Here is a 16541-nt window from a genome sequence, read left to right on the forward strand (position 1 = left end):
CAAGTATGAAGACTTATACATCTACAGTAATTAAGAAAGAGAATAGACAAATAGATGATTGGGTAAGAATAGAGTATCCAGAAATTGACTAAAACATATACAGAAACTTGATTTATGACAAAGGTGTCTTTGCAGAGCAGTGGGAGGAAGAGGTCTTTAAATGAATTGTGCTGGATCAACTGGATATCTATAAGAAAATAAAGAAGAAAAAAAATTTGACCCTACCTCACACCAAACACAAAAATCAAGTTAAGGTAGATTGTGGATTTAAATGAGACAGGTAAAACAGTAATTTCTAGATGATAAAATAGGAGAATATCTTTATGACCTTGAGGATAGGAAATGATTTTTTAAACAAGACCCCAAAAGCACTAACAGTGAAGGAAAAGATGGATATATTGGACTACATTAAAACAAAGTATTTTTACTATTAAGAGAATGAAAAGGAAAGCTGCAGTACAGGAGAAAATATTTGTAAGATATTTAACAAAGAACTAGTAAGAACTCCTACCAATCAATAAGGAAGAAAGCAAACAGAAAAGCATTAGAAATATGGGAAAGAGACTTAAACTAACACTGTTTACTCTCAATAGAAACCAGGGAAACGAGATATCACAGCATAACCATCAGAATGGCTCAAATTAAAAAGACATGATTCCAAGAGTTGGCAGAGATGTGGAGTAACAGGTACTTTCATATATTACTGGTGGGACTGTAAACTAGAAATACTGAACGATAATTTGGCTTAATCCACATTTAAACAAATACTTATCTAATGAATCAACAATTCCACTCCTAAGTTATATACTTAAAGAAAACTGTGCAAATGCGTAATAAGAGATATGTATGAGAATGTTTATAAGAACATTATTAGTAATAGGCCCCAACCAGAAACAAACTAAATTCACAATGACAGTAGAATTGATAAATAAATTGTAGTTTATTTATGCATTGGAACACTACACAACAAAGAAACTGAATGAATTGCATCTAAACACAATATAAATGAATTTCAAACAATGTTGAGTGAAAGAGAGAAGGCATTAAAGAATATATAATGCATGACTTCATTTATATAAAGTATAACTAAACAGTAAAACTTAAAATTTAGTGTTAGAAGTTAGGATAGTATTTATTGGTGGAAAGAGGAAGGGGAGTGGTTAAGACAGAGCACAAGGGTACCTCTAGGGTATGTACTTTCTTCACCTGGGTAGTGGTTACATGAGTATTAACTTTTTGATCATTCAATGAGTTGAACATTGTTTTTGTACTTTTCTGTATGTGAGCTTAATACTTAATTAAAAAGTTTAAGAATTCAAATTTGGAGAAATTCATTCCAAAGAAAGAGTACCCAAAACAAAATATCAGAAATATTAATATGTGATAAAACAAAATTCCAGATAGATAAGGATTAAAAAGGGAAAGAAGGATATTTAATATTGATAAGGAAATCCACCAGAAACATATAATAATCATGGACCATTGGTACCTAATAACAGCTTTGAAATGTGTACAGCAAAAATTGACAAATATCATCAGATGTCAGGGTGTCAGACAAGAAGTATCAAGAACTTATAATAAGCATAATGAACATACTAATCAAGATAGGTAAAAATAATGGCAAAATAAAAAGAACAAGAAAAGTCATAAATATAATGAGCTTAAAATATTTGGTGTATATAGTTGAAATATAAAACACAAATTGTCATTTAATTGTGTGTTTAATTTAAATATTATCAAGCATACAAGACTTAAAAAAAATGTACCACCCAAGGACCCACATTAACAAAATTTGGAGAAAATAATCAAATAGGAGGAAAACTAAATCCAGGAATTGTTGCAAGAAAGATACAAATTAAGAGTATTCAAATACCTTGATAATGTTTGTACATATCTTTATTTTAGAAAATAAAGTAAGCTAAGACCAAAGGAAATAAAATTCATTTCCATTATTAAACCTGCATTAAAATACTAGATATAAAAATGAAGCGTTTTGAAGCAGAAATGGCATAAGAAGAAGAAGAAATTAAGTTGGGCAAAGGCAGCACTAGACCACAATTCAATCTCATTCATGACCTTACAGGTAAAATTCCTAAACAAGCATGACAAATTGAATTCATCTGTTTGTTAAAAGAAATAAAAAGCAAACCTACTCAGTGAATGTAATGATGTTTTTACATTAGGAAATACCACCAATATAATTCATTACATTATCAGATTGAAAGTAAAAAATATCATACCAAAAGATTTTTTCACTAAAAAAACCATTGGTGAACAAGAAATAGAGGAAACTTTCCTTAATTTAATAAAAGCATCTACCAGCATCCTATAGTAAACACCATATTAATGGTAAAATATTAAAAGTATTATTGAAATAATTTAAAAGGTAAAAATATCCTCTTATGCCATCAATATTCAACATTGACCTGGAAGTCTGAGATTACACAGTAATGTAACATCTAGAGATTGCAATACAAATACTGGAAAAGAAAGAGAATCAAGTTTATTTGCAGATAGTATTTAATATTAGAGCTATTAGGAGCACTAACATGAGCATTCAACAAGGCAGCCATGTACAAGATCAACTTTAAAAAATCAGAGGTAGGATATTTGCTTACTGGTAGGAGGGAATAATAGGTTTTGGAATTGTCCTCCTGCTGGAAACATCAAGGAAAATATGCAAGAAAACTGCAGACATTGGAAAACAGATCACATAGGATTGTCACATATACGAAAAGGGAAATATCTGAAGTAAGTCACACTGTTGCTCATGATTTCTCCTTGGAGGTAATTTCCAGGCTGCAGTGCAGGGGTGGGGCAATTAAATAGAGCCCAGAAATCTTGCTGAGTTGAGGAGACAGAAAACAGAATTTGGGGAATCCAAGACAGCTAGAATTTTCAGGTAAGTACCTGAGATAAAAACTACAAAAAAGAAATGAATTTGCATTGTACTCTCTTTGTGTCTTCAGCTGAATACCAATGAGTACAAGCATAGTTAGCAACCCGGAAGACCAGACAAGCACAACTTCTGGAAAAAGAATTGTGAAGAGATAAAATGAATAATTTCAAGAGATCAAAGAAGGCTGGGAAACCTTTAAATCTCCACAAGCTGCAGTGGAGAGACCTTATCCAAAACATGGGGCATTTAGTGGAGACTCAAAAGTGTCACACCATGGAAGGGTGCCAAAGTAGCAATATGGTAATCTGGATTTTTCCTAAAAGATCTTAAAAACAAGCCACTAAAGGATCAATTAATTTACAAATAACTTAAAATTGCCTTCCAGGACAAAATCCAACACTCTTTAAAGAAAAATAACAAAGTCAGCATTCAACAATGCAAAACCCACAAAGTTCAACATCTAATCAATAATCATTAGTTATAAGAAGAGAAAAGATAATATAACTCATAACTGGGAGAAAAAAAATCAGTCAATACAAACAGACCCAGAAATGTCAGAGATAATGGAATTGGTTTGGCAGAGGAGAACATTAAAACAGCTGTTATAAATATGTTCCATTGCTAAAGAATTTAAAGGAAAACATGAACATGATGAGAAAAATTGAAGATATACCAAGGCAATGGAACTTTTAGAAATAAAGCACTCAATCTCTGAAATGAAAATTTCACTGTATAGGATTAACTGAAAGTTAAATACTGAAGAATAAAATGTTTAAAAAATAGAGGCTGCAAATTTTCCACTTGTGATGAAAAATTGTAAAACCACAGATCCAAAAAGCTCAATAACACAGTGTAGGACAAATATAAAGAAAACCACAATATAGCACATCATAGCCAAACTGTTGAAAACCACTGACAAAAAGATCATGTTAAAGGCAAACAGTGAATAAAAATACAGAGATAATAACTACAGCCTTCTTGACAGAAATTATGCAAATCAGAAGACAATGGAAAACATCTTTAAAGTAATAAAAGAAAAAAACTTGTCAATCTAGAATTCTATATCCAACAGAAATATCCCTTGAAAAAGGTAAAACAAGAATTCTTTCAGACAAACAAAAGCTACAAGAATTCATTCCCAACAAGTCTTCACTACAAGAAATGTTAAAGGAATTTCTACAAGCAAAAGGAAAATGATAGGTAAAAATTTGGAACTGTATAAAAGAATAGAGTGCCACAAATGATAAATTGTGCATAAATATATGGCATGTTTCTCATTTTTAAATCCCATTACAAGACAATTCACTGTTTAAAGCAAAAATAATAAAAGTGTAAAGATATTACATTCTATATGAAGTGGCATAATTTCATGTAACTTGAAGGAAAACTATATTAAGTTAAAGATGCATAATGTAAATCATAGGACAACAATTTAAAAAATAAAAAAGGAGACACAGTCAATGTTCTAGTTTGCTAATGCTGCTGGAATGCAAAACACCAGAAATGGCTTGGTTTTTATAAAGGGGGTTTATTTGGTTACACAGTTACAGTCTGAAGGCCATAAAGTGTCGAAAGTAACACAGCAGCAATCGGGTACCTTCACTGGAGGATGGCCAATGGTGTCCAGAAAACCTCTGTCAGCTGGGAAGGCACGTGGCTGGTGTCTGCTGCAAAGTTCTGGTTTCAAAATGGATTTCTACCAGGACATTCCTCTCCATGCTGCAGTTCCTCAAAAATGTCACTCTTAGTTGCTCTGGGGGTGTTTGTCCTCTCTTAGCTTCTCTGGAGCAAGAGTCTGCTTTCAACAGCCATCTTCAAACTGTTTCTCATCTGCAGCTACTCTCTCAGCTTCTGTGCATTCTTCAAAGTGTCCTCTTGGCTGTAGCAAGCTCACTCCTTCTGTCTGAGCTTATGTTGTGCTCCAGTAAACTAATCAAGGCCTACACTGAATGGGCAGGGCCACACCTCCATGGAAATTATCCAATTAGAGTCATCACCCACAGTTGTGTAGGGCACATCTCCATGGAAACACTCAAAGAATTACAATCTAATCAACACTGATACATCTGCCCACACAAGATTACATCAAAGATAATGGCATTTTTGGGGGACATAATATATTCAAACCAGCACAGTCAATAAGTGAACAAAAAAAATCCATAAATTGTAAAGTGTGCAGTAAAAGAGAAAAGAAGAACAACAACAAAAAAAGGCGTAAATATAAAGCAAATAATAAAGTGGTAGCTTTAAATGGTACACTTAAAATTATCAACAAACTTGATAATTATATCAATATGTAAATTGTCCAAATACTCCATTTAAAAGAGAGATTGCCACACTTGATTTAAAAAATCAAATTATATGTTGTCTACAAGAAACTTACTTTAAAGTAAATATGCAAATATAAATTATATTTCTATTGATTACCAGTGAATAATAGGAAATTAAAATAACAATGTAGCTCACAAATGTACTGAAAATCACAAAATACTTAAAAATAAATTTAACAAAATATGTTTTGGACCTGTATGATATAAAGTATAAAACATTGCTGAGAGAAAATAAAGATAACTCAAATAAATGGAGAGATTATATCATGTTCATGGATTGGAAAACTCTATATTACATAAGCCAATTGTCTCCAAATTGATCAATGAATTCAACCTAATCTCAATCAATATCTAGGAATTCTCTCCTGGGTAGAAATTGACAAACTTATTCTAAAATATATTTGTAAATGCAAATGACTTACAACTAAAGCAATAGTAAAAAAAAAACAAACAAATTTGGAGGACTTACATTACTTTATACCAAGATTTACCATAAAGGTACAGTTATCAAGACAAGGTGGTACTGGTGTAAGAAGAGAAACATAAATAAGTGGAACAGAATAAAGAGTCCAGAAATAAACCCACACATATATGGGTCTACTGATTTTTCAACAAAGGTGCCAAGATAATTCAATGTGGAATGGATAATATTTCCAATAAATGGCACTGGAATAACTAGATTGCTTTATAGAAAAAAATGGACCTCAACTCTTATCTCATAGTATCCACAAAAATTGACTGAAAAATGGGTCATAAACCTAAGTTCAAAAGCTAAAATGATGAAACCTTTAGAACAAAATATAGAAAATCATGGTGACAATGGTTGGGGTAGGCAAAAAATTCTAAGTCTTCACACAAAAAGCACAAACCATAAAGGAAAAGAAACCAAGTTGGACCACCTTAAAATTTAAATCTTCTGCTCTTGGAAAGAAAGCATTAAATAAATGAAAGGCAAGTCACACTCTTGGAAAATCAACTGCAATACATATATCAGACAAAGGAGTTCTATCCAGAATATAAAATTAACTCTTAAAATGCAATAACAGGAAAATGAACAACACATTTTTTAAAATTGGCAAAAGATGTGAACTGACACTTCATCAAAGAAGGTATACAACTATGTTCAATGTCAGCAGTTGTGGTAGTTTGAAGCTGTGTATGCTCCAGAAAAACATGTTCTTAAATTTAGTCTAGTCCTGTGGATGTAAACCTATTATTGTAAGTAGGACCTTTTAATGAGGTTACTTCTTTTATGGTGTATCCCACCTCAACAGGATGGGTCTTAATCCTGTTACTGGAGGCCTTTAAAATGGAATGAATTCAGACAAGGTGAGAAAGCTTCAGGAAGCAAGGAGCTAAAATGGAATGTGAAATAGAAGAGATGAGGAGATAGCACCATGTGCATTGCCATGTGACAGAGGAACCAAGGGTCATCAACAGCCAGTCCAGAATGCCAAAGTCGTTGGGGAGAAAGCATAGCCTTAATGATGCCTTGATTTGGACATTTTTCTGACCTCAAAACTGTGCACGAATAAATTACCACTGTTTAACCTGAGTCATTTCATGGTTTTTGCTCTGAACAGCCTAAGACATAACCAAGTATCAGAGAGGATGTGGACAACCAAGCATTTCAAACATTGCTGGTGATAATATAAAATACTACAATACCTTGGGAAACTGGCAATTTCTTACCAATGATATATCAACCCCTTTCCTAGGTATATCTACAAGAAATGGAAACAAATATTCACACAAAAACTTAAATGCAAATTTCCATACCAGCTTTATTCCTAATAGCCTCAAACTGGTAACAACCCAAATGTCCATCAACAGATGACTGGATAAACTTTGTGGTAAATACATACAATGAAATACTACTCAGGAATAAAATGGAATGAACTACTGCTTATAATATGAATGCATTTCAGAAACATCTTGTTGACTGAAAGAAGCCAGAAAAAAGTGTACACACTATGTGAGTACATTTATATAAAAGTCTAGAAAAAAAATCTATTTTATTGTGACAGAAAACAGATGATGGATTGCTTGGGGTTAGTGGGGAATTGACCAGGAGAGGACACAAGAGAACTTTTAGGGGCAGTGGAAATGTTCTTCATCTTGATTGTGTTATTGGTTATATGGATATATAAATTTCTTAAATTTATTGAATTGTTTACTAAAAATAGCTGATCATTTTGTTGTAGGAATACTATATCTTAATAAAGATTTTTTTAAAAAGCACTAGCTTTCTTATACATCTGCAAAAACCTAAATAGAAAGTGTAATGGGAAAAATCATATTCATAACATTAATAAAAAACAAAATACTTAAGAAGAAGTCTATGAAAATAGTCTAGACTTTTATAAAAACTATAAATATTATGGTACTTAAGATAACATCTGAATACTTAAATAGTGTTTCCACATTTGTGGATAAAAAGCCTCAATATTGTAAAATGTCATGTCTCCCCCAAATTAGTCCATGAATTCAGCATTATATCAAAAATTAGTCCATGAATTCAGCATTATGTCAAAAATAGATAAAATGGAAAGAAAACAGACTGGAAGAAAACAGAATACAAAGTGTGTAAACAAATCTATGGGATTTGTGGTAAATGATAAAAACGACATTTCAAATCAGTGAGGGAAAAGAATGTACTATTCTATAGTGTTGAGATAACTACCTATTCATGTGGAAAGAATACAGCTAGATCCCCAGTGATAATAAATTCTAGATTTTAAAATTCTACGTTTTAAAAACTGAACTTAAAAATAATATGAATAACTTATAGGAGAATATATTGGTGACCATAGAGTAAAACAGGTCTTTGGAAATAAGACAAACAAAAGAGCATTACATATAAAGGGATACACTGGTAAATTTTATTACATCAAAAAAATTGGTACATCAAAAGAAATTCTATTGCATTCCCTCCTGCCCTTTGTCCAATTTTCAAGGCCTGGTTCATACTTTTATGTATTGGCTAGTCTATCTGTTGGAAATAATGAAATACCCTTTTCAGATTAAGGAAGCATCACCAACGTTAAATATCAAGTGACATACCAGCCAAGATATTGTCAATACACAAAATAGACAAAGCATTGATAAGAAGAAGAACAACTCAATAGAAAAATGGACAAAAGATAAGAACACGCTAGTCACAGATAAGAAAAACCAAAAAGACAATACATGTATAAAATATGCTCAAACTAATTAATAACCACAGAAATTCAAATTAAAACAACAAGGATACCTTTTCTTATTCACTATATTGGAAAAAACATAAAGTTTGATAATATCAAGAATTTTCAATAATTTGAAAGAACACCAATTACTCTCATGCCCTGTTGGTATAGGACAAATTGGCATGGCCATGTTTACGGCGCTTTGGCAGTATCCATCGACGTTGAATATAACCTAGGTAACTATTTTAGACAAACGCACATGCATTTGAAATGAAACATATAAAATGCTATTTTTGTAACATTGTAAATAAAATCTGGTCTAGTCATAGACCATACTATACAACAATTAAATACTATACAACAATTAAAAGGAATGACCCACATGTTTCAACATGAATAGACCTAAAGAAAATTGCTGAGTTAAAAGAGCAAATTGCAAAATGAAGCATTCTTTGATACTATTTATATAAAAACACACAAAACAATATCCCTTTGTTCCTATGGGTTCATATTTATGTATTTTTAGAAGTCTGGAATGTTAATTCTTTACGCCTGGAATGATGAAACTCATGAGAGTTGTCACTTTGGGTAGGGGTATAGCACTAGGATTTGAAGGCATGGTCAAAAGGCACTTTACTTTTACCTGTAAGATTCTAATTTTTCAAAAGAAGAATGCACTTGGGTATCATTTTAATAATAAAAAATAATTTTAAAAATCCATGGGATTTGGCAAAAAATATGTCATGGATATGCTTTCCTATACATTTCCCTGGAATGGATAAGTAGAGGCCAAAGGAGTTCAAGATCTAAAGATGGTGAATATAGACTATTATTTAGAGGAATTTAACCATAAAGGGACAAGGATGGTGGGTAAAGATAGATGCGACATTGAATAGAGGGAAAGGGATTTTGTTTATTTGTTTTTAAAAAAGGAAGAGTTTTATTTAGATATCCTTACCTATATTAAATCTCTTTATACACACCCACAACACACACTCATATATACATATAATATATGAGGTGTGAGGAAGGGGCCATTAGATAGATTAAAAAATAGATTACAATACAGTAAAGAAAGAAATTGATGAAGCAAATTATCTTGACACCAGTGTTTAAGAACTATGCATATTTGTCAAAGATATGGTAGATATGGAACATGGATCTTTCTGATCAACTTATTCCCAAGGTTTTCCACCACTGTGAAAATAATGTTAATAAGAAGATTATACAATATTCTGAATATTTCAAGAATTTTAAACCAAGAATCTCTAACTGAAGATTTTCATGCAGAAAAATGATGAAAACTTACCCTAAAAGAAATGCCCATTGCCAGGGAAATTTCATAATGAGGTGGGAAAAAACAGCAGCTGAACATGCCTCCAAAAGGCAAGGACCCATAGACAATCTTACACAAATTTTCTTCAATTGCTTCAAAACCTGAAATGTACAAATAGTCACAGTTGTATAAACTTACAATGACCTACAAGAAAATTATTTAAGCAAATATTGAAGTATACAATCTTGCTTAAATAAACTTTTATTAAACTAAATCTCATCTTCTCAGATTGTCACACTGGATTTAAAACTCTTAACACAGCTCATTTTATATGCTATCATAGATTAGATTAAAAACAATTTCATATTTTATAAAATGTATTTTAATTATTAAAAGAGATCCATTTCTCTGAGACTAAATAACTATTTCTACTTTCCTTAATCATCCCAGTAAATAGGATAATGATAATACCCGATAGGTTTATTTCCATTTCCATCATTTAGAGTTGAACTATTAACTCAATAATTATAAATAGGAAATATCAAAGTGTCAAAAAGAAAATCACCAAAAATTGTATAATTAACTAAAAGATAGAGCTTTAAAACTTTCTCATTAGCATAATTTTCCTATGGGAGAATAAAATAAATCATTGTCCATAATGATTAATGTTCTTGGGATATTTCCGTTAAATCCATACCTTTGCCATATTTATTTGGGTAGATCTTATATACATAACTGATTATCTTTTAAAAGCTCCAAAATATTTGCAATTCCTAGATAAGAATATTTTAAGATACTAGCTTTTATAACAATGCAAAGGTAATCAGGAACATAATTCTGTGGGAAAGAAAGTTATGAAATGTAACGTCATTGAAATTCTTGACCTCCCTGAAAAAAAAGCAAAAACTTTTAATGGGGTAACTTCACCCTTTGTTAACTGAAAAATAAACAGTTCTCCACAGAAGAGCCACAAACTCCCAAGTAATACAAGTGCTACATAAGTGACATTTATCTCTATGCAAATATTTAAACATGATCTCTAATAGAGTTCTTGCATCAAAGTGATGTCTCTTAACATCAGCAGTAATAGTGAAAAAAACAGAAACTAAGATGCCATCATTTCTGCAAAATCTTTTTTCTTTACCTTAGTTTGGTTTACAGACTCTACTTAGAACAACTATAACAAAAATTCTGCTTTTTCTCTTTTTCACCAGCCTCTAATATCTAAAATAACTTTACTGGTGTTATAATTGAAAATATACCTTTGGATCAAGTCCAAGTCCAGCTCGTATTAGTATAATAGTTAGGGCAGCATTTCTTAAAGATGAAGACCACTTGCCACTAATTTGGACATGTTGACTGATGAATGGAATATTCCTGACTGTAAAACCACCCAGTAACATCCCTTAAAAGAAAGAAAATAAAGTATGCTTGATTTAGTTCATTTTAGTTCATTTGTCCCCCTCTCATACACATTTAGCTTTGGTATATTGCCTTTGTTACACTTAATGGAAGCATATTACAATGTTACTGTTAATCATAGACTCCAGTTTGCTTTGATTATATTCTTCCCTAATACCATCCCTTCTTCAACACTTTGCAAGGTTGACATTCATTTGTTCTCTCACTTGTAAAAACATTTTTATATTTGTACATTTAGTCACCATCATTTATCATCTATCTTTACTCTGGTGGAAAGAGAGGAAACAAAAATGTTTAATTTCCCCTCTTCAAACACACCATGTCTCTCATTAGTTTGGTGAGGTGTGGGTTACATAAAGTAGAGGAGGCAACATAACTAGAGGCAGATAAGAAATGATATCTCTAAGTGGAGTGCAACAAGCAGTTCAATGTTGTTGGAACATAAAGGGCATAGATGGGAGTGGGAAGATTGAGCTAGAGGAGCCAGATCATAGAATGCTCCCCTCCCACTCCCATTTGACAGAATAAAGCACCATGGGAAGGTTGTAGGCAGGAAGTGACATAGTGAGTTTTGCATTTTAGATGTGATAGCCTTGCTGAATTAGGTAGGGATAAAACTGGAGACAGACACTGTTAGAAAATTCTGCCATAGTTGACTCAAGAGTTGGAAACAAAGAGCCTAAACTGGGGTAAAGGTGGAAGATTTGGAGAGGAGGAATAAGATTCAGTGAATATTTAGGAGGTGCTGCATGGGTGTATGGACATTGAAAGGGTATGAGAAATAAGAGAGATTGTCTGGGAATCTCTACTGACAGTGTACTCAATAATTAGATGTACTGAATACTTAGAAGATAAGTGGCACCTCTGCCATAAGTTCTTCCACTAATTTACCTATGTTCTCTGCAGAGTTATAGGAGAATGGTGCTGGAGAAACACAGCATAAAAATAGGCAGAGATACATCCATAAAAATATATAGTGGAGATGTTCAAACAGCTTACTCAAAAACCACAGGAACTGTTGTTATAATATTTGAATCTTGTAATTCTAATTGAGTTAGGTTCTCTACAGAAAAATTCAGACTTTTCCAATTTTTTCTTTTTCTATAATATGTTTTAAATTAAACAAAACATGTCTGATTAAACAACAAAGCAAAAGAATTATATTTTGAAGCTATTCAAACTATTTTAAAAATATATTTTGGAAAATATCTATATATAAACACACATATACGTATACATTTATAAATATATATATACATAAAGGAACTATATATATCACATTCCATTGAAATAATTCTAAATTAGATCTACTTCAACTAGAAAATATTTATAATTTACATATAGTCAACAGCAAAGAAAGGAGGGCTAATTATACACTTACCAAGAAGAGGCGGAAGTTGAGGCACAGAAGGTATTTTAATGACTTCCAAAAGTTTTCCCCCCAGAAGGGAGCAATAAAAAACAATTAACAGTCCAAATAAACTTCCACCAGGGAGAACTTCAGAGCCTGAGAATGACCAGGTTACACTCCATAATAAAATAAGTATAATTCCTGAAATATTAAAAAGTATACATCCATATGTCTACATAGACAGACATGCAAATAAAGAGGATGAATTCTATTTTATCAAACATCATATTAATAGCCAGCCCTACATAATGAAACATACATACTTTAATGTTGCTTTGCTTTCTATTTAAAATTTATTCCAAAATTCCTGTCAATTTATGGGACAAGTTTTAAGCAAAATACTTTTAAAAAATATATTTTAAAAGCATATGTGAATTCTTTAAATTGACAAATATTCCTTATAATACATAACATTTAAAAAATGCCATGGCAATATGATGGTATTTATTTCATTTTATATTTTAAAATAGCTTTTTCATCATGAATAAGAGGATGATTGGTTGTGATGGGAAATTTCAAATTCACTGAAGTTATAGTAGCAGGGTGTTACTTTTTTTTTTTTTTTTTTTAACAGAGCAGATTAGATCTGTATTGAAAGGATAACTCAGTTGATATTTGATGTCAAGGTATTAGAGGGGCTATGGGTTGGAAAAAAAAGTGAACATGGCCTTTGGGGGAATGAGAATAAATAATCTCAGATTATGTATAAAAAGGAGACGTATACAGAGCCAGTAAGGTAGTTGATATCTTGCTGCTGAAAATTAGGTACTAAGGAAATATCCTACTCAGAGGGGAATCCATACACTACTATAAAGGACAGGTAGTTACATTTTACACTGTAAATTGCTATCTGCAAATTAAATGGCCATGTTTATTTACTATAAACCACAATTTCTAATGCTTTTTGGGTTCTAAAATAGCTTAAGTTCATTTTCTAGTTGTGACCCTTTTTGTCTATGTAGAACAGCCATGACAAAAGAATTTTGCCTTGTGCAAGGCAAGGAGTTAGAAACTAAGATTGTTGCTTCCATTCCCCTGATCATTGCTACTAATGAAGAGCTGAACTTTTAATCTAAGAATGGACCAGAAAATATCGTTCTACTGACACAAGGAGAAGGCAAGGCAATTTGTCTGTCTTATCTGGTCTCCAGGTGGCAAAAACACCTTTGAGAATTCATACATAAAATAGGCCTCATCTAACTTATCTTTAAGTCCCAAATTTACATGGTTTACATGGTTTGGGAACCCCAAAGTCCTGTACTTAGCATAACCCCAAAGTCCTGTATACTTAGCATAAGGATTATAAAAGAATCAAATAGAACATATAGAAAGAAACTAAAACATAATTGAATTTTAAAAAATCACTAGGTATCTTAAACATCAGGCTAGACATAGCTGAAGAGAGAGGTATATAGCAAACTGGCATATGTGGGTATATTATCTATGTGTAGCATAAAAAGAAAAATGAGGTGGAATATATGAGAGATTAAGAATATGGAGGATAGAATGAAAAGGTAATATAAATCTAACAGTAGCTCCAGAAAGAGGTAATTGAGACAACAAAGAAGAGAAAATATTTGAGAAGGTAATTGGCTAAGAACCAATCAGAATTGGGGAAAAAAAAAAGCCTATAAATCTTTGCAGCCAGGAAGCATTGCCATGTGCCAGGAAAGCCAAGGAATCTCAAGGATTCCCAGCAGAAAGCATGAAAAGGATACAGACTTTTGGGAGAAAATGAGACTTGCCAATATCATGATTTTGGACTTTCTGTAGCCTCAAAACCATGAGCCAATAAACTCCCATTGTTTAAGTCAACACTTTGTGTGGCATTTGTGATAGCAGCTCAGATAAAACTAAGAATAGGTATAAGGACATAAAACCAAAAAGGAAGGAATGATGTAACAAGAAATTTGTACACATGCATGGAAATCGAAACAAGCTTTGGTTGTATAACACATTACTAATGACAATTGCTAAAAAGGTGTTACAAAAATGAAGTATGGAGGGGCCTTCCAATAATGATGACATGAAGAAGCTGGTAATTTATTTTCTCAAAAAAAACCACATATAAAACTGGACAAAATTGTAAAAAAAACAATCATTTTGGGAAAATTGACCAAAGGCAGACATCATAGTGAGAAGTATTTATTCTTGGAAAAATTGCTAAAGTTTTGGACAGAAACAGTGGGTGTCTGAGGCCTCCTGGTTTGGGATTACTCCTATCACTGCCCCTGACCACCACCACCTCCAAGTCATTTGGAAAAAAACTAGTATTTCCAGCATGGAGCTGGATGTGAAAAATAGCAGCTTTGCTGCTAGATGGAGTGGTGTGATTTGGGGTGAAGGGAAAATTGGTTTGGAATAGACAGAAAACATATAGCTTTACTAGTTTAAGGTTGCAGTCCTGGTTGGAGCAAATGATGGACTAGCTCAAAATTTAAGTGGGATATTTGGATAGAATGAAAAGGTAATATAAATCTAGCAGTAGCTCCAGAAAGAGGTAATTGAGAAAACAAAGAAGAGAAAATATTTGGACAGGTAATTGGCTAAGAACCAATCAGAAATAAGAGAGCCATAGAAGGGGCTGAGATAAGTTCTTCATACATCCATGACTGATTATGGAAATATGCAATCACAGGGAAGACTCAAGAGAGTATGACAAAAAGTAAAAATGAAGGGAAACTTGAGAACTGTCTGCAACTTTGAATGTATCCCCCAACCCATGTACAGATCAAATGGCAGAGGGTAGAAGCCTTACAGACTTGAGGTGTTTGAATGCAACTTCTCTCAAATCATTAGGAACTACTAAGCACTGCAGACACAAGAAAAAACCTGTAGGAAGGAAGCCAGGCTAAAAGAAAAAAAGTTGGTAAGAGGCATCAGTTGCTGCAAATATTGGAGCAGAGAGATTCCACAGTTTAAGTATAGGCACATTACCAACAACAACAATAATAACCCTCCCAAAATCCACAAAACCAAAACATAAACCTGAATGCAGAGTTATTATAATGTGAAATAAAATGTCTATTTTTCAGCCCAAAATTGCTAGCTATAAAAAGGAACAGAAAAATATGACCCATGAAAATAAAGGGCAGATTTTCACACTGGATTAAAAAGCAAGATACAACTATATGCTGTTACGCTGTCTACAAAAAACATACTTTAGATAAAACAATCAACCAACCAAATAGGTTAACTATAAAAGGATGGAAAAGATATATCATGCAAACAGTAACCATCAGTAAAAGAGAGGAAAAAAACCCCACAAGGGTAATTAGAACATATCTTATACTGAATGAAAATGAAACACAAGAGATCACATTAATGGAATGCAACTAAAGCAGTGTGTAGAGATTAATGTATAAGTTTAAAAGTATATCAAGATGGCAATATAGGATGTCCTGTTAAGTGCTCTTCCTTAGAAACAAAGAAAATACAAGGTAAAATCAACTCTAAAATCTCTGAAAGATGATCAAGACTAGACAACAACACATGCTGGACTGGAAGGAAAAAAAAAAACATCTAAAAACAATAGGAAAGCAACAGGACAAATTTACTGGTCTAGGTCCCTCCCCATGCTGAATCACCCTAGCAGTTTGTGCCAATTACAGCAGGGGCCCCAAAGTCAGGGGTCATTTTACTGCCTGTCCCTGACCACTAATCCACCCATAGTGGCAGTTGGATGGCTTATTAGCATTCAAACATGAGATTTTGAAACTCCATAGACCCATGATGGCAGTCTGCATACACACACTTAAGTGTAACTCTTGTAACTGGATCAACCTGCAGTGCCACTATGACAGAGTCCAGGTTTCTGATGGCTGATTACTGGTACACCTAAATGAAAATATTGAGTATTTTTGTACATTGACTCCATATGGTTCTATGGAAGACAGGTTCAGGTTGCAGGTCTGGGTCCCCTAACCTAGAAGTTACAGGGGGTAGAAAAGCTGCAAAAAAGGGGGGTGGTGGGGAGAAGCTATTGTACAGCAGGGTAGACCCAAGGTTGAAAGCTGAA

The 16541-nt window shown here is 32.8% G+C and overlaps 1 protein-coding gene across 1 annotated transcript in view; it reads right to left on the bottom strand.

Moving 5' to 3' along the window:
* SLC9B1 (solute carrier family 9 member B1) overlaps positions 1-16541 on the bottom strand; it is a 108893-nt gene that overhangs the window by 44351 nt on the left and 48001 nt on the right. The window contains exons 4-6 of the mRNA XM_037830367.1: positions 12494-12664; positions 10953-11095; positions 9724-9851 (exon numbers count right to left, since the gene is read on the bottom strand). Coding sequence (XP_037686295.1) covers positions 9724-9851; positions 10953-11095; positions 12494-12664 — 442 coding nt within the window. The remainder of the gene's footprint in view (positions 1-9723; positions 9852-10952; positions 11096-12493; positions 12665-16541) is intronic.

This window comes from Choloepus didactylus, chromosome 3 (assembly GCF_015220235.1).
Source record: "Choloepus didactylus isolate mChoDid1 chromosome 3, mChoDid1.pri, whole genome shotgun sequence".
NCBI classification, from domain to species: Eukaryota; Metazoa; Chordata; class Mammalia; order Pilosa; family Megalonychidae; genus Choloepus; species Choloepus didactylus.